Source organism: Macrobrachium nipponense, chromosome 1 (assembly GCF_015104395.2).
Source record: "Macrobrachium nipponense isolate FS-2020 chromosome 1, ASM1510439v2, whole genome shotgun sequence".
Classification (NCBI taxonomy): Eukaryota; Metazoa; Arthropoda; class Malacostraca; order Decapoda; family Palaemonidae; genus Macrobrachium; species Macrobrachium nipponense.
Genome location: NC_087200.1, coordinates 146097251 through 146117861, shown reverse-complemented (window position 1 = coordinate 146117861; position 20611 = coordinate 146097251). Strand labels below are relative to the sequence as shown.

Here is a 20611-nt window from a genome sequence, read left to right as displayed (position 1 = left end):
ATGGTAATCTATGGCACGTGCACACCCACTCTTGATAACAGTAGTCTGATTCACGATGTTTCTTGAAGAAGAGGTAAGATAATATACCTAGGCTCGATAAGTAAGACAATGTGAAACATCTTACTAAAGATTCCCTAAAGCCTAGCTGACTAGTTTTATTTTTAGTTTTATCCGTAGATCTCATGGAAAAGAAAAGTCAGTCACTTTTAAGTTATAATTTCATTTTACTAGGAGACCAGAGAACTTGATAAATATATGAGAGTTCCACAATCATGTGGAAGCAGTATGTACAGAATTATACTGTTCCTATATTCAACAACAAATCTCTACAAAGTATATCTATGTTCACTGTGTAAGGTATTTATTAATCCGTTGCAAAGTGGACAATGATAATGATGTCAACTGCAGTTCATACAAACGTTACCTTCATAATTTTCAATACATTATTTTATTATAATGGTGTTATTATTAGTATCAACACTTTCTTAAAAAGAAATGTCTTCAAATATGTGCATATTCCTCACCTCTCACTACATGATGCACAGGTAATTCTAACCTTGGTGTTCTTATTAATTTATTTTTTTGACAGCCTTTCATAGACAAAAAGTACCATGGCCACGACATAGCCAAGTCCCATTATATAAAATACTCCCTGGACGTGGCCGAGATTCAGGGCTTGGTTTACGTCAAGGGCTTCAGTACTAGCCTTCGATCTTTCAGCAGAATACTTCTCCCTGAAGTGTTTGGTGACCTCAGCCTGCCATTTTGTCATCATGCCAGACTCGAAAATTCTCAAGAGCGCGTTGGTGAGGTTGTCTGTTAAGGGGGAGTTCCTCGGCAGAATCAGCGCTATGTTGTAGGAGAGATAACACTCACGGGCAATCCTTATTGTTGGTCGGTCCCCGTACGTGAAACGAGCATCCCGGTTCAGTTCCAGGTACTGTTTGTTTTCGACAAAGGCGAATGTCCCAGCTTCTACAGCTTTGAAAACTTCAAGGTAATCGATATTCGTCTCGAGCAAAGATGCTAATTTTAGAACTGTTGGATCTGTAGAGATTTCAAATTGAGTTTTCCAAAAAGAGTGCCCACCAAGTTTCAGGCCACTCTTGATGAGTTGATCTAGTGTGTCTATAGGAGGTGCCTTCTGTGTAACCAACAAAAATGCTGTCAGGTTAGCTGAATAGCCTGTAGTAATGATTAGGCAGTATATCCAGATAAATCCCATATAAATTCTCGTAGGTAAGCTAGCAGGAACTGCGTCAAGGGGACGGGTAGTAAGTGCTGCCATGAAGTAAAGATAGCTATAAGAGAGGCTTCTGAATTCTCTTGGCCCAGGAGCCTTGTATAGGACTGACATAAAGTAAAGTAAGGGTCCTCCTATTAGAAGAGAAATTCCTATGGAGACCCAAGTGTTCCAAGAAAATGGTAGCAATGGGGACTGCCAGTTGGACAAAGGCTTGGGCGTAGGGGTCACGAAGCATCCCGGCATGAAGTTGTAAGGGTAAGAATAGTCAGTCTCAGTCCACCGGAAGTCATCAATAAACACATTGCAAATGCCAATGTCGGACGTTTCATCATAGACCTCTCGCATCATGCCATCCCAAGATCCATTGGGATATTTTGTCCCCCACTTCTCCTCGTAGCTAACTTCTACAAACTCCACAGTAAAGTTCTTGATGACTGCAAGACCTTGAATGATCTCCATATCTACACCTAGCCTGCTTACAACATGGCCATTTTCATCTCTGGCATAAACAACACTTGGTGCAAACTCAAACGTTGCCACACGAAGGGGCATGCGCCGGAAATCATCAAATTTCTTGGTGAAAAGTTGGTTCCTATTAAGAAATGCGCCATTCACCCAAGAATCGAGAAATTCCAGTACCGGAATCTTAGAGATGAGACTGTGTGTCCAAATGAGGACGTGTTGTTTCATCGGTTGTAATATCAACATGTTTTGGGTTTTTCTGAAGTTGTAGAGGCCAATTAAATCATTGGGATTAAGTGAGGAAGGGTCTATCAAGGCAATGATGTAATAAGCATCATAGTTCCAAAAGAGAGGTGGCCTGTATCCCTGTCGGTAAGGAACAGCCCTTAAGTAGTTCACAGATGCATGTTTGACTAAAATCTCTCCTTTACCCAGGAGGAATATGTAGGCATCACAGGATGACCGTTTCCATGTTGACATTTGTTCAAGGACACCAGATGATAAACGGTACAGCTGAAACATTATAAAACAATACTGAATTTTACTTTATTTTATCACATGATAGCAAAGTTAATGTGCCATGTTTTTAGGAATAGAGTGTTCTCGAAAATACCTTTAAAACTACAATTCTTAATAAGAAAATCCTCTCTTCATAAAAGAGGCAGTTTCATTCTTGTAGTATCTGTTTCTAGTGATCAAGTTTTCTTACAGAAGTAACGTTACTAGCAACTAAAGTTGTTTTTATTATTCTCAAAATATTTTTCCACAAAACAAGTGATGTCTGTTATGAATGCAGCTATATTTATTGTATAATCAACTCGAAAGCCACTACTGTCTGACAATAAAAATCCAGAAAGTGTACCTTATTGCCCCTTTCTTTTAAAGTTCTGCTCAATGTAAGCGCCATCTCAGTAGTAACAGCTTCGTAGAATATGGTCACTGTACAGATATAAAGATTTTCTTCTATGATAGCACTAAGGGGGCCTTTCTCTGAAACCCACCCCTGTAGAATAAAGAAGAGAAAGCATGTCTACTTAGATTTGGTAATGTGGTAAAGTGGGGAGTGTGATTAAAGTTGTTGTGGTTTGTAATTTATGTCTGAATGAAGAAAATGTCCACATAAATAGGCAAGAGGAATAATTTGTTCCTTGGTAAGAATAATAGGAACATGACATGCAAGGTGAATTTTCGAATTTTCTTGCGAAAGTTACAAAGATTCCAGAAGGATTGATGAAGGGAAGAAAAGAGTGGGTTTAGAAACTGAGAAATGTTCATGGACCAATTATTTGTTATGAAACTGTCATGTGAGAAGTTTGGCAAGTAAGTGAAATAGCTGTATGTGATACATGGACCTATAAAATAATTATAACAGAGCTGATGGAAGGGTGTTGAGGATGTATAGCACAGAAGATGAATCTGAGAGACCAGTTAAGCGTTTATAATGGAAGTAATGCATGTGTTAGAATATTCAGATGAAGGAGTGACTTGATTGGTGCAACAATATTTGAGGACAATGGAGTACTGTCCACATGGCTGTTTAATGTATTATGAATGGAGTGATATGTGGAATCTGAGAAATAACGTTAGATGTAGCCGCAAGGTGTGGGATAAAAGAAATTAATCTTGAATGGAGTGTGGAATGTTGATGTTTGCAGATGGTATGCATTAATTGGTGCTAGTGAAAATAGACTACAGAAACTAGTGACAGGATTTGTAAAATTAAGGTAGTAGAAGTAAATGGACACTCAGAAGATGGACCCAGCAACATAATATGCATTCGGGATGTTAGAAATGGCAGCAGTAGATCTGCACAGGCATCTGAGAGTAAATATAAAGGATGATTTTAAGAGGGAAGCGGTCAGTCAAAGAGAAATAATTATTCTTTGACACCCTGCTTCAATTATCGAAGCAAGGAAGGTAGGAAGTGGGTGCTGATGATTTAAAACAGAATTGAAGATTTTATGGAGGCTAAGGTTGGAATTTACAGAGGTATTTAGGGCTGGAATTTATTAAAGTATTTGAGAGCCAAGTCTCCATTATGAAAGTGAAATGTGTTGCAAATGAAAGCATACATGTTGAAGCTCTTAAGGTGAACCATTTAGTATAATTGGTGAAAGAAAAACTGAAATGGTGAGAAATGTGGCACTATATAAAGTGGTAAGAAGGTTAATTTAGCAAAAAAGATGGACCAGTGTGTTAAGATTGTCTAGTCACTTGGATAGAATGGGTTACTAAATGTAAGTCCAAGAGGAAAGCCTATCCTGGCATAAGTCCAACTTAAAGAAGACAAAATGGGGGACGAGAGATTGGTGAAAAGACAATATTCAAGAAGTGTTAGAAGGAGAAATAAAATACATGAAAGTAGTGGATACATGTGTCGAAGTGACATTAGAAGGAAGTGCCTTAGTAACCAGGGAGCTTGAGGGTGCAGCCAAGACAAGGAAGGAAGGGTCCATTGTATGTGAATGGGTTCAACACACTGTTGATGAGCCATCTACCTAGGTGTGTGAAGCAGTTAATACTGTAAAAGGATTCTGTCTAAGGGCTCATCCACGGATCGTATGAATATGACAATAACAAACGTCTTGCTTCATCTCTGAACAAACACCTCTTAAAGGAAAATGCTTCAAGTTTTACACACACACACACAATATATATATATATTATATATATATATATGTGTGTGTGTGTGTATGTGTGTGTAGGCAGCCTAAAGCTCCCTGGGTACTAAGGCACTTCCTTCTAATGTCACTTCGACACATGTATCCAGTACTTCTATGTATTTTATTTCTCCTTCTAACACTTCTTGAATATTGTCTTTTCACCAATCTCTCTCTCGTCCTCCATTTCGTCTTTAAGTTGGACTTATAAGCCAGGATAGGCTTTCCTCCTAGACTTACATACAGTAACCAATTCTATCCAAGTGATTAGACCACCTCAACACACTGGTCCATCTTTTTTGCTAAATTAACCTTCTTACCACTTTATATAGTGCCACATTTCCCACTTTTACCTTTATATATATGTATGTATATATATATATATATATATATATATATATATATATATATGTATATGTGTGTGTGTGTGTGTGTGTGTATATAATATAATATAAGTATATATATAATATATATATATATATAATATATATATATATATATATATATATATATATATATATATATATAATACATCGCTAGAATGGGGAAACACGTCTGCTCCTAAAATGGTTGGAGTATAATTACAGTTACCTTGAGATGTTAAAATCTCTTTTAGCTTTCAATGTTCTAAAACTCTTGCAAACACCCTTAACATTCTTAAAATTCTCAAAATGCTTAAAATTCGTAACTTACTCCTTCCAGCGAACAAGTAAAGAAAAAAAAAAGAATCATGAAAGTGAAAAGATTTCTCTTTCCAAGCATGTATAGAAACTCGAGATATTATCAGGCTGGTCGTTCCCTCTAGAACGCTTCTCTGCCTCATGCGATAAAATTGTCAGTGGTTCTCAATCTTTGTTTAGTAATGGCAACCCAACTAATATAATCATCACCGCGGCACTCGTTCTTAACCCTCCCACCATATCGCATGAATGTAGATATGTATATATATTTATATATATTGAGTAGACACTGATAATAATCATATGAAGATTTTTTTTTTTTATTGCAAATGTTCACCGAGACGGTCTAGCCCCGACAAAATTCATGACAATCTTGCGGCACCCGCAGGCACCCCAGGGTGCCACTGATCCCAGTTTGAATGATTACTGCGATAAATTATGAAAGCAACTGCTCTGAAGCTCCTCCTGCCTTTCATGACTCAAGCAATTGCTTCTAGTTACGAATATTTTTTTTGTGGTAGAACATGTCAGTCAATCGGTTCGTCTGCATGGAAACTGCCAGCACTGCACACATCGCATGCTTGAGGTTGATGGAATCACGGAGTGACACAAATAGGCTATCAGTATCGTAAATATATAACAAATAAGTCAGTGTGAGAGACATTAGGAATTCCTCTTTACGTAACACCAAATGTATTTTTTGCTGTGTGGATCGCAATAATGTCTCAGTAGGTAGATGTAGTCAGTTTTTTGCCTTTATCTGAAGACTGTTGGGTCTGAAAGGTACCTGGAAAAGATGAGTAGGGGTCTAATGTAAAGAGACAAAAGTGCAACGGCCGACAAGGTTCCAATTTTACGGCAACAAATCGTGAAAGACGGCAGGACATAAGGAATGTCGTGGATGTCCTTGTGAAGGACATCTTAAAAGAAATATTGTTATACACACACACACACACACACGTGTGTGTGTGTGTGATCTTAAAAGACAAATGTATTATTGCTGGACCTTACAATCTTCTGTCATATATATATATATATATTATATATATATATATAATATATATATATATATATATATATATATATATATATATATGTGTGTGTGTGTGTGTGTATATGTAGTATATATAATATATATATATATATATATATATATATATATTATATATATATATATATATATATATATATATATATATATATATATATATATATAGATATATATATATATATATATATATAATGCAGTTAAAATTAGAAGGTCAAGCAACTCATTTAAATCAAGTAAACTCAGTATCAAGTACAAAAAAAAGGATAGCTATATGAAAAATCAAGGAAGGTAAGCAGGCCTCATTTTACCTAGGTAAAATGAAGATAACATCAAAATTTTAATAAAACAATATATATAGGGAGGGTAATTTTCGGCATTTTTTTACTGACAAATCAAACCTTTTTAAAATCCAATAACGGAGACAATTATACCTAGATCACATTTACCTCCAGATCAGCGGTGTGATCAGAAACAGTATCCTTATTGCTAAGAAGCTTGAATCCAGGAACAACCTGAAACCTTCCACCGGGACGCTCGGGTCGTTGAAAATGACCAGAAGCGGTCGAGTAGTTTGACGGCACATTTCCTCCGCCAACGATGCCAGTTTCAACGGCGATGACTTCTGCATAAGTGACCGTTAATACGACCCAGGCAAGACGGTGACACATTGCGTCAAGCTAAAGATGGGAAAAGACGCGGTTAATGTCTTTCCAGAAGTTCCATCGGGCAAAGTATATAGATGATGAATATCGTTTCAGGTAGCAAACTTGGCAAAGTCACCTCGGGTCAACTCTTCGGGTGAAGGCTCTCGGAGGCCAGCTGCAATGTTATCGGACGACGATCCGTTCAGAATGAAGGGCTCTCTTAGGTGCCAGGAGGTCTTGAACTTCTCGAACCCCGTGACTCTCCCCCCCCGAACCCCCATTCCTCCACCCACCTCAAAACTCCACCCCTTCCCCACCCCCAAGGCAACTAAACGTCGATAACTTGGCAAACTGTTATTCAAACATTTGGAACTATGCTAATGCACTCTTCGCCATTCCCACAGGGATTCGTGTCTATTTCGAATTTATTCAAGGGAAAAAAGGCCAAATAAAAAATCAGTAGGATCTATAAAAGGCTGACTTAACCATAACTGCCCTTCAAAGCCTTGATTTCTTACACCGGTTTGAGTCGTAAGTGGAAGATCTTAAGAATACAACTAGCATAAGTGCAATGTTTTTTCTGTTCCGATTTATTGCGAAATACCATTCTGTTGGCAAATGATAACCTGTCGTCCAAGAATCGTCTTCCTATGAATATTCTATTCGTGATGTATTGATGTCTTCACCCAGAAGTGGCTCACACTTATGTAATGTTTATACAACATTACATACATACTATAAAGGCAGGTGTGAGCTGCCGATTGTTGTTTCTAACGCAAAGGATATATCATAAGTATGCATAAATACAGCCCTTATAAAGCGCACGCAAACTTTGCATGCATCCATACATACATACTATAATATATATATATATATATATATATATATATATATATATATATATATATATATATATGACAGGTAAAAATATTCTGTAACAACAGAATTCCATCTAATAAAAGGAGCCCATAAAAACACCAAAATGTAGAGAGAAAAGTACTATATTTCAGAGACTGCTGTCTCTCTCTTTAGGTATATGAATGGATTCATATACCTAAAGAGAGAGACAGCAGTCTCTGAAATATAGCACTTTTCTCTCTACATTTTGGTGTTTTATGGGCTCCTTTTATTAATATATATATATATATATATATATATATATCTATATATACTATATCTATATATATATATATATATATTATATATTATATGATATATATAGATAAATTATTTATAAAAAATCTATATATATATATATTGATATATGATGATATAGTATGTATATATATATGATATATATAGATACATACCATATATATATATATATATATATATATATATAGATATATATATAAATAATAATAATAATAACATATTCAAATACAACAGTATATGAAGATAAAAGGCCCATAAAAAACAATTTGAACGTTGCAACCATATATTTCAAGCACTTCCTTCTGTGACACATGATGTGTTTGTTACAAGAGTACCTATGTATACAAAGCATATTAGGTGTGGCAGTCAGTCTCTGTTGGTATGCAGATGACCATTGGCCCTGGAAGAATAGAAATGAAACTATTCCCTCGTGATCCATCAGCTACAGGGGTGGGGAGCTCGTGTGCATAAGTAGACAAGTTACTTCCCTTGACAGAAAATCTGGTAACATTTCCACAACCTGGCAATAAGTGAGAATAATGGCCCTATCTGTGCTTTGTGACTGATTTTCCCAAGTCGATAATTACATGTAAAATACATACAAAGGCTTATAACTTCACTATTTTCCATTATCAAAAGGCGGATTTTCCTGTCAAATTATTCGTCTTGATGAACTCTTTTATGATATATAGGTTTTGTTTTGATTGGGGCAGTAACAAGGTCACCTAAGGTCAAAAGGGCACAAAAATCAGGGTTAAGTGAAAATCTGATATATGGCTCAACTAATCCCTTTAATGCATAACAAACATATTCTAGCCCACATAAGGTTCAGTTCCATTAATATAGATACAAATCCAGATATCAGTATCATTAAACTATTGATTAGGGTCATAAATTAATAACAGAATTGGGTCATCCTTCAATTTGCAGCCTGTTTAGCCATTCTTGAGAAAACAAAATCAGAAACTGAAGACATATTTTATCACGTCTACTGATCACAACGCTACAACACTCCTTAGCATGCTTGGGAATACATATTCTTTCATTTGGTTACCTTTTACTGCATTTAGGACAAAGTATGTGTGTTTACAGAGGTCACATGATGTACGTCAATTCAGTAATTTAAAGCATGAGGATATACATATGATATAATGCACACACACACACACACATAATGAGAGTTTAAGTAGTTTTTGTAATAAGAATTAAGAGAACTATGAATTTTCTATTTATAATTGGCTACTTAAATCTAGAAGTTATCTAATTGCTTAATGAGGTAGCAAGTTACTTTTTGCTATCTCTAAATGCATTCTGACATTGTGAACTCGAATTTTCCATCTCCATTCCACTATGAGAGTGGAAAATAACTAGCACGATATTCCTGACTTGCTGTACAAACATCTACCTGTTCCATGCTTCAGACATGTGCAGAAGATTGCAAGTTCTTCAGGAATAGGATTGCTGCCCTTGTTTGGAACCAAAAGCTCATCATCAATTTCAATACCAAACTGCTTCTCATCAAGGGATTTATGTGATCTGAGAAGAGATACCATTTTGTGTGTGACAAAATAGGCTCTCTTGATATGTACTCTAACAGAATGACTTGTTGGTGTTAAGTCCTCCAAACGTGATCGCTTTGAATGATGATATTTATGGCTTCGAAGCTGGTCTATGGTCTTCAGTGTTGTTCCTTTCTTTAGAACGTGAGTTAGATGACTTCTGCATTATCAGTCACTGAATCAAAATGCTGTTAAGGTGTGGACAGCTGGGAAAACCTGGCACAAACTGCATCCAATTTTCTTCGCGAGGATGTGAATAGGAATATACCTTGTTGCGCTCCCTACTCCAACCTTTATCCTCAATTCTGCAAGACCTTCCCTATTTAGTTCTCTCCAGTAGTAGACCAACAAAACGAACACATCTATGTCACTTGACAAAACTACAATATATTTTTCTTCCTCCCCTAACAGCATGCATTGCATGTAGAATAATTCTCATGTCAGCTTCTTCCACATCTGTATGAAGTTCTGGCACCAGTATTTGTTCCAACCTTTTTGACTAACATCGAAAGCTAATGCTGTCAGGCAAATTGCAATTTCTGCTGATAGAGAAGTCCAGTTAATTGCAAATGCCTCTCTATGAATTAGAGCTTCTAGCTTTATTTTATTTGCACTAGATGGCCAAAACCTGCCCATTTCAAGGGGGAGAGGAGTTTCTCTAAAAAGCAGATTTCTTTTCTCGCCTTTGTCACTCTGAGTCTTTAAGAGATCTGTCTAAGTACGAATCAAATATTAAGTCAGTCCTTGAGGACCCCTTTGTTATGGAACCTACATATTCCAGAAATGAAGTACACAAGTCATGGAAGCTTTTGCAACCTGAAGTTTGTAGTTTACAGATATCTGCCATGACATCAACTATACAGCATGATCCCTGTGAATCATGAGGAATTGGTGTTTTAGGGTCATCGGCAATGAGATTGGATTCAAGCTCATGGACTATTTCACTTTTCCTGGCTTTTTCATGAGCCCTTCATTGTCAAAAAGCGGAGACTTAGCACTCACATCATACTGAAGAAGTACACCCATTGTCCAGCAGCGTTCCTTAGCAATTTCCAGTGTTCGGTTCATGTAAGCATCTTCCATCTTATCAACTTTTGTTTTTCCTTTTTGTTGGACTGACTTTATCTGTGCGAATTGTAGATGATAATTTTAGCTTATTCTGATGAATTGCATCCGAAGGTCGAACGGTCTTTTCAATGTCCCTTTTTACGCGATATTATTGGTAGGCACCATTGCCTATTTTCTCTACATTCGGTAGCTAAATCGTAATATCTTCTGACATAACTTCATAAGTCATTATATTTTGCAACCTTTTCTCTTTTGGAGGAGTTGAAAAGGGATTCTCGTACTTCTCAATGAAATTTAGGATAGCTTGAACATTTGCCTCCTCAAATTCTGTTCCTGCCCTGCTGAATGCTTTATTAACATCTCATGGTATGTCAGCTCCCATTTGGTCACAAAGTTCTTTTTTCTTGAACGGCTAATTATTCCTGGTGCACTTTTTTGTGCCCTGATGATGTTTTGTTCCAATGCTAAGTCTGCTTCCCACAGCATTAAAACGACCGTTAGTACGTTTTATGGCAAATCTACCTTCCATAAATGTTGTATGCACTTTCAGGTGTTGTTTCAGGTAATCGCTTTAGGTCCTCTAAATAAGGGGAGCACCATCTCATATATTTGGTGGAATCAAATGCAGAAAATATGAGCGGCAAGTCTTGGATAACTTGAATCTGAAGGGTCCAATTTCCTTCGTGATCACTACAAATTAGATTCTCAAGACAAGGCTTAAGTTGTAGAAAAGTGTTCCAAAACTGTAAAATTTCAATTTGCATGCCACATCTATACAGAAATTGTTCACATTCATCAAGAAGTTGGGAACCAATTCGATCCTGGCATTTGTGAAGGTGTGATACACTCTCAGAAGAGTTTGCTGCAACTTTTTCCTTTAAGAATTGAAGAGTCTTAAAAGAGATCTGTATGCTTCTCTCTTCTACCATCTTCAGTGAAAAAAAGCTAGCTCTAGTCTTGACAAGGCCTCTTTCAATAGTTGTAATCCTTTCAGAGATCTCACATAATGTTTTCCATCTGAGAAAAATTCTACAATATGCAAGACACAACCCCACTTTCAATCAGTATGTTTTCTTCCCCACTGCCCTTAATGTATTCACCACTGCAACCCAAAGCCACTTTGGCCATGTGAAAGCAACCAAGACAGCAGAATATTAAACTCTCCCGGGCGAATTAATTGTATCTCTTGGGAATAGTCAGCTTCATGCGATGAGAACAGTCAGTTTCATGCGATGAGAGGTGGTTCTCTAAATGTCATTATTATTTATATGCTACTAAGGCCAAGAAATAATGAGCTCAGCATCTCCATTTAGGTATCATCAACACATAGGATAATGCTACAATATGAACCATATCACGTATCCTCTTATAATTATTGATCTCAAAATTTTCATCAGTCACCCTTTCTCCAAATGCAATTTATGACATATTGAATGAAAGAATTGGTGGTACCAAACATCTTAAGGGATATCTTATCCACTTAAAAAGAGTGGACGTAATAAGGTTCTACGATTTTGCGTGCACAAGTGGTCGTAAAAAGACAACAAATTGAAGTTCGACCCAATTCCGTTTTGTCCTGTTACTAATTTATGACCCTAATCAATAGTTTACTGGTATGGATATCTGGATTTGCATCTATATTAATGGAATTCAACCTTATGTGGGCAAAACTATCAGTTTCTTATGCATTAAAGGGATTAGTTGAGCCATATATCAGATGTTCACTTTACCCTGATTTTTGTGCCCTTTTGACCTTAGGTGACCTTGTTGCTGCGTTAATCAAAACAAAACCTATATATTATGAATGAGTTCATCAAGACAAATAATTTGAGAGGAAAATCTGTCTTTACATAATGGAAAATAGTTAAGTTATAAGCCTTCTGTATGTATTTTACATGTAATTATCGACTTGGGAAAATCACTCGCAAAGTCACAGAAAAGGGCCATTATCCTCACTTATTGCCAGGTTGTGGAAATGTTAACCAAGATTTTCTGTAAAGGGGAGTAACTCGTCTACTTCAAAATCGCATTAAGTAACTTAGGATACATTTTATGCACACGAGCTTCTCTCTCCCCCACCCCCTCCGCCTGATAGACTATGGTGCTTTTGGCCTCATTAACTCCCGCCTGGCAACTCGTCTGGTGGTCCTATTTTCTGGACTACCTGCTTGAGAAGCAGCCTAAGGATTAACTCATCAATGTCATCCGATTTCCAAAGTTAGTTATAGAACAGGTGTCAAATGAACTAATCCTGAATTTTCATGTATACGTGAACATATAAAGAAATGTAAATATGACATGAATTACAAAGATTTTAAAATCAAAGGCCAATCCCCTAACGCGCAGTATTTAGCTATTATAGAGTAACTCTTCATTAAAAACTGGCTCTGCCGTTAAACACCCAGTCTTGTATCTCGTGAGCTCAAGTAGAAGTTGACCCGGCCCGAATTGTCACTTGGTCTGTGCTTTCAGCACCTTATAGTAATAACTCATCCCTATTTTTGTACTTGTCTTTTATATCATTTGTATAGCTTTTAAACTTTTAATTTCTATTATTCCGAGTTTGTAATTTTAACTTTGGTTTTATCTCTTTATAGACTGAGAATGGGACATTCATGTCTTGAAACATCGCGGATAGAATCCAGTATATAGAGAGGGAATAAAGGATTATATCCATCTCGCACCATCAAATATCTACTGGTTGATAGAGCACCCTTCAATTTTCACTATTTACATACATACATACACACACACATACTTATATTATATATATATATATATATATATATATATATATATATATATATATATATATATATATATATATATATAGACTCTCCAGTCGGCGAAGATAACAATACTTCAGGGGGCACCATAATACATCAGTAGAAGGCCATAGTTTATTAAAAACGTTTTGCACACAATTCTCAGTACATCATCAGTCTGTGAACAATAAACAAATACATTATAAAAAGGAATTCACAAAATTACAAGGTAATTAAAAATTAATGGTTTAAAAAGAAAAGCAGAAGTTAAAAGTTAAACATTTTCAAAACACTGTAAGAAGAGAGAGAGAACCAAGACACCAACCATCCAAGGATAAAGACGAAGGAGGAATGGCAAAAAACCGACGTCCCAAACAAAGTCAGTTATGCCAAATACAGAGGCGAAGCCGTGATGTTATTGTTCAAAGAGGGAACTAGCCTTTTAATAAGTAATGACTCCAGAGTAGTTTGATGATCTGGGTCCTTTGTATATCCAATAATAGAGAAGTGTTTTTTCAAGATCTCTATTTTGCATATAGCACCATGATTTTTAATGTTAGAAAACTCTGGTTGTTTAAGTCTCTGGCCTGTACGAAAACTGAAACCCATGTGACTGCAATATCTCACTTGCAATAGCCTACGAGTAGATCCGATGTAGGAGCCCAGACATCCAGGGCATGTGAATTTATATACAACATTAGACCTCATGATGGACTGCAAGCGATCTTTACAGCTGAAAAATGAACCTATCCTGCATGGATTATTAGAAATAAGTTTTAACTGAAGACAAGGAATTTCTTGTTCAATGATCTGTGCCAGTTTACATGAAAATTCAGTATCAAACACAAAAGGGATGGAAGCAAAGGGCAGTTTCTTAATTCTAAGGACTAAGTCTTTGGGATAGGAATTTTTCTGAAAAAAACTTATTAAAAATTCTATTTCATTATGGAAATCGACCAACTAGACGAATATTTTAATGCTCTATGGACAAGAGTATAAATGGTGTTTAATTTAAAGGTTCTTTGGCATGAACTGTAATAGTTGTTAGCTAAACCTGTATAGGTCTTTTTTCTATAGACAGCTGTGGTGAATTCAGAATTGCTTCGTATGATATTGGTATCAAGAAATGACAAACTGTCTCTGCTCTCCACCTCCATCGTAATCTGAATATTTGGGTGTTGCTGATTAATATATTCCAGAAACTGTGTGCATTGCCAAGGGTACTTAAAATGAGCAAAAGTGTCGTCTACATATCTCCTGTAGTATGCTGGTTTAAAAGAAGACTCACAATGATTTAAAAATTTTGTTTCTAAGTCAGACATAAAAACATTTGCAAAAATGGGCCCTAGAGGGGATCCCATAGTAACTCCATCGACCTGCGAATAGAGTTGTGGGTTAAAAACAAACATGGAGTCTTGCACAGCAAGTTCCAGAACTTGTTTAAAACTAGCCCTATTAAAACCATAAAACAGAGTATCATTGCGGATAAAAATCTTGTTTAAAATAAAATCAATTGTTTTGTTTAATGGTACATTAGTGGAAAGTGATTCAACATCGTAACTAACCATAAAATAGTCACCATCCTGGTTGATAATTTGTTGTTGAAATTCGTACCCGTTTTTTTAATGTATATTCATTGATAATAAATTCAGAGTAAACCAGATAAATACTTGGAGATCGAGAACGATGGGCTATTGCAGGCGGCCATAATAGGTCTAACAGGGGTTATCATCTATGATATTACAATTTTTTATTTTTCGTAGGAATTTATTAATTCTATCTTCTCGTTTATAAATATCCAGAAAGTTAGGCTCACCATGGGATTGGAATTTGGTAGTGTCAGTTAAAATGTTTTCAATTTTGCCGATACAATAATTTTTATTCAGTATAACTACTCCTTTACCCTTGTCAGGCTTGCAAATCACTATGTCGTCTCGTTTTTTCAGGGCCAAGAGTATCTCTAAATAATTTTTTCTAAAAAATGATGTCCAGGATGTTCTTATATTGGAATAAGTTTTATGTATCAGAGCCGACATTTTCTGTTGTAAATTACCTGTATTCTTTGCCACATATATATTGTTCCGAACTGGTCGTTCACTCCTGCAAAATGAAATCTAACACTAACAAAAATTGGCCTTGAATGGAGGACGAGAGATCACAACAAAGAAAAGAGAAAAAAAAAACTATGGCAGAGGGCCGATATTACTGATAACGGAGGAATTTACACAAAAGCTCGACTTTAGTTTAAATGCACTATATTTACATTAATTTACATGGGTCCATGAACTTATAAGGTGGTTGATTGTCGATCCACTGGAAACGTGGCTGGGCAACCAGACACGGAGTTCAGAATTTTGTGCAACCGGGTTATTGAAATGCAAGACTTATTCCAGGGGGTTCCCAGTTTCTCCCACTATGAGGCACAGTGTTTGTCTGCAAAGAGATTGCATCCTAGCATAAGGTACTGAGGCGAGGGAACACGTGGGGGAGCATACAAACTACTTTCTTTCAATCAAAAATTTACAAACCACTCAGAGGGAATGGAAATGACTGGGAGTTTCCAGAAGGAACTATTACGTTGCTTGGATTAACCCTTAAACGCCGAGCCAGTATTTCCGAAAGTGTCTCCCGTGTGCCGGCGGCGTTTGGGAGTGAGATATTATCACAATACGATGCATGAATTTGTAATGCGCGGACGTAAAAAAAAGTTGTTTTCAAAAATTCACCATAAATCGAAATATTGTGCTAGAGACTTCCAATTTGTGGCAAAATGAAGGTAATTGATTGAATATTACTAGACTGTAAGTGTTGTAGCTTGCAATTGCAGTTTTCGACCATTTTGGCCGAGTTAAAGTTGACCAAAGGTAGAATTTTTTCTATTTATCGTTATTTACATGAAAATATTTCAAAACTGATAAAAGCTACAACCATAAGTTATTTTTGGTTGTATTCTACATAAAATTGCACACATTTTCATATAAAAAGCTTTATGTAACGACATTTATAAAACGGTGCAAACATTACGACAATCCGACGAAAGAATTTCTGATTTTTTCGGCATAGTTACCGCACGAACGTAAGGAAAAAGTTTATTTCAAAAATTCACCATAAATCGAAATATTGTGCTAGAGACTTCCAATTTGTTGCAAAAGGAAGGTAAATGATTGAATATTACTAGAATGTAAGAGTTTTAGTTTACAATTGCGTTTTTCGACCGTTTTGGTCGAGTCCAAGTTGACCAAAGGTTGAAATTTTGGCACATAGTAATTTATATGAAAATATTTCAAAACTGATAAAAGCTACAACCATGGGTTGTTGTTTTTCTTGTATTCTACATGAAATTGCGCACATTTTCATATATAAAACTTTATGTAATGGCTAATATAAAACGGTGCAAACATTACGACAATCCAACGAAAGAATTTATGATTTTTCGGTAGGGTTACCGCGCGGACGCAAGGAAAAAGTTTTTTCAAAAATTCACCATAAATCGAAATATTGCGCTAGAGACTTCCACTAGAGACTTCCAATTTGTTGCAAAATGAAGGTAAATGATTGAATATTAGTATAGTCCATTCACTTAAGGTAGATGCTTGTGCCTACGAGACGTTTGCTTGGCAGCCTCTGATTGGCTGGTACTGGGAGGTAGGACGCTTGCTCAGTCTCATTATTTTCGTCTGTGGCTTAGAAAGCTAGCAATATGTTTATGTTTATATTTCTTCAATAATCTCACGCTTTGCTCAAGATAGGTAAGTTTTGGTCATGCCAAAGGATTCGGTATTAATTGTACAACTATGTCATCTTTTCCTGAAACCAATACAATAAAACACAAAGGAATTACAATGAGTAAAAGTGAAAAGGAAACATTTCATTCTTTATACCTGTTTTTATTTATCATTGGATTTTTAATAATTAATGTCTCATGATAAAATAAAACTTGTGTTTTCATACAATACAATCACACTGAATACGCTGGTGCCTTCAGATTTTAGATGCGTGTAATATGTGAAGAGAAAATTAAGAATATGTCTTATTATGTTGCATCCGTACTTGACTCGGCCTGAAAGGAAGTCAATCTTCCTTAATTCTTTGTTGTTTATTACTTCACTGAGATTATTATTTCATATCACTCAAATAAGTCTCTGATATCTCTTTCGTTTGAAAATATATTCATATAATAAAATTAAAAACAAATATTCTGAAACAACCTGATTAAAGCTTGTAGGCTGAGTTGAACAGTGCAAAGTCTGTTCACAGAGTTCAACGTCTTTGCTGGACTGAATTCCCCGCTTCCCGCCTAGATCTCGGCTAATGTTATCAGATGCATCCATCTGATGATCATTATTTTCCTTATCAGATATGTCCAGACATACTGTATGATATTGGATTGAAAATGTTCGGCAGTCATAATGGGAATTCTGTGTATTTAATTAAAGAAAATGTAATGATGTAACATGGTAAATATTGTTGAAACTGCAACCTCTTATATCGCTAATTGGCAACTCAAATCTCTTGCTGAGACGACCAACACAACGACGGATGCAGATCATATTCTCTCGGCGATACCGTCAACTTGAATCACTTACGGATGCAACATACAAGACATATTCTTCATTTTCTCTTCACATACTACATGCATCCAAAATCTGAGAGCACCAACATATTCAGGGAGATTTTATTGTATGAAAATACAAGTTTTATTCCATCTTGATCGTGTTAATGAGGGAAAATCCGATGATAAGTAAAAACAACTATAAAGAATCAAATACTTCTCTCTCCACTTTTACTCGTTGTAATTCCTTTGTGTTTTATCTTATTGATTTCAGAAAAAGATTACTTAATTGTACAATTAATACCGAATCATTAGGCATGACCAAAACTTTCCTAGCTTGAGGAAAGCGTGAGATTATTGAAGAAATATAAACATATTGCTAGTTTTCTAAGACGCAGACGAAAATAATGAGACTGAGCGAGCGGCCTACCTCCCAGTACCAGCCAATCAGAGGCCGCCAAACAAACGTCTCATAGGCACAAGAATCTACCTTAAGTGAATACACTTTAGAATGTAAGAGTTTTAGCTTACAATTGCGCTTTTCTACCATTTCGGTCGAGTCAAAGTTGACCGAAGGTTGAAATTTTGGCACTTATCATTATTTATATGAAAATATTTCAAAACTGATAAAAGCTACAACCATGGGTTGTTTTTTGTTGCATTCTACATGAAACTGCGCACATTTTCATATATAAAACTTTATGTAACGGCTAGTATAAAACGGTGCAAACATTACGACAACACGACAAACTGACGGAAGAATTTCTGATTTTTTTCGGCAGTTACCGCGCAGAAGTAAATCGAAATATTGTGCTAGAGGCTTCCAATTTATTGCAGAATGAAGGTAAATGATTGAATATTACTAGAATATAAGGGTTTTACCTTACAGTTGCGTTTTTCATCCATTTCTGTCGAGTCAAAGTTGACCGAAGGTTGAAATTTTGGCACATAGTGATTTATATGAAAATATTTCAAAACTGATAAAAGCTACAACCATGGGTTGTTTTTAGTTGTATTCTACATGAAATTGCGCACATTTTCATATACAAAACTTTATGTAACGGCTAATATAAAACGAAAATCCGACAAAAGAATTTCTGATTTTTTCGGCAGTTACTGCGCGAACGTAACAAAAAGTTTTTTTTTTTTTTTATTCACCATAAATCGAAATATTGTGCTAGAGACTTCCAATTTGTTGCAGAATGAAGGTAAATGATTGAATATTACTAGAATATAAGAGATTTAGCTTACAATTGCGTTTTTCGACCATTTTGGTCGAGTCAATGTTAACCGAAGGTTGAAATTTTGGCACTTACCGTGATTTATAAGAAAATATTTCAAAACTGATAAAAGCTACAACCATGGGTTGTTTTTAGTTGTATTCCACACGAAATTGTGCACATTTTCATATATAAAACATTATGTAACGGCTAATATAAAACAGTGCAAACATCATGACAATCCGATGAAAGAATTTCTGATTTTTTCAGCAGTTACCGCACGGACGCAAGGAAAAAGTTTATTTCAAAAATTCACCATAAATCGATATATAGTGCTAGAGACTTCCAATTTGTTGCAAAATGAAGGTAAATGATTGAATATTACTAGAATGTAAGAGTTTGAAGTTTTAATAATTTGCGTTTTCGACATTTTGGGTTGAGTCAAAGTTGACCGAAGGTTGAAATTTTGGCACATAGTGGTTTATATGAAAATATTTCAAAACTGATAAAAGCTACAACTATGGGTTGTTTTTTGTTGTATTCTACATGAAATTGCGCACATTTTCATATATAAAACTTTATGTAACGGTTAATATAAAACGGTGCAAACATTACGACAATCCGACGAAAGAATATTTTTAAAATCTTTTTAGCGTTGACGTATTTTACGTCAACAAATCCTTAAAAGCCGAGCCGGTATTTCCGAAAGTGTCTCCCTTATGCCGGCAGCGTTCGCGAGTGAGTGCAGAAGCGGAAAAATATTTTTTAAAAAAAATCACAGCATGCTTAATTTTTAAGATTAAGAGTTCATTTTTGGCTCCTTTTTTTGTAATTGCCTGAATTTTAGTATGCAACCATCAGAAATGAAAAAAATATCATTATCATATATAAATATTGGAATATATGACAGCACACAAAAAAAATTTCATATATAATTGTATATAAATCGCGCTGTGAGCAAAACGAATAAAGCTAATGAGTTAATTATTTTTTCGTTGTATTGTACACTAAATTGCAATGATTTTGGTATATAACAAATTGCAAAACGATTAAAGCAACACAGAGAGAATATTATCACAATATGATGCATAAATTCGTAATGCGAGGACGTAAAAAAAGCAGTTTTCAAAAATTCACCATAAATCGAAATATTGTGCTAGAGACTTCCCGTTTGTTGCAAAATGAAGGTAATTGATTGAATATTACTAGACTGTACGTGTTGTAGCCTACAATTGCAGTTTTTGACCATTTCGGTCTAGTTAAAGTTGACCGAAGGTCGAATTTTTTCTATCGTTATTTATATGAAATTATTTCAAAACTGATAAAAGCTACAACCAATGGTTATTTTTTGTTGTATTCTACATGAAATTACGCACATTTTCATATATAAAACTTTTTGTAATTGCCAATTTAAAATGGTGCAAACATTACGACAATCCGATGAAAGAATTTCTGATTTTTTCGGAAGAGTTATCGCGCGGACGTAAGGAAAGTTTTTTTTCATAAATTCACCATAAATCGAAATATTGTGCTAGAGACTTCCAATTTG

General features: G+C 35.5%; 1 protein-coding gene across 1 annotated transcript in view; it reads right to left on the bottom strand.

Moving 5' to 3' along the window:
- Positions 1 to 234: 234 nt before the first annotated feature.
- Positions 235 to 20611, bottom strand: part of LOC135220301 (glutamate receptor ionotropic, delta-2-like) — a 168628-nt gene continuing 148251 nt past the window's right edge. The window contains exons 2-3 of the mRNA XM_064257551.1: positions 2571 to 2711; positions 235 to 2221 (exon numbers count right to left, since the gene is read on the bottom strand). Of these exons, the coding sequence (XP_064113621.1) occupies positions 575 to 2221; positions 2571 to 2615 (1692 nt within the window). The 5' untranslated portion in view covers positions 2616 to 2711 and the 3' untranslated portion in view covers positions 235 to 574. The remainder of the gene's footprint in view (positions 2222 to 2570; positions 2712 to 20611) is intronic.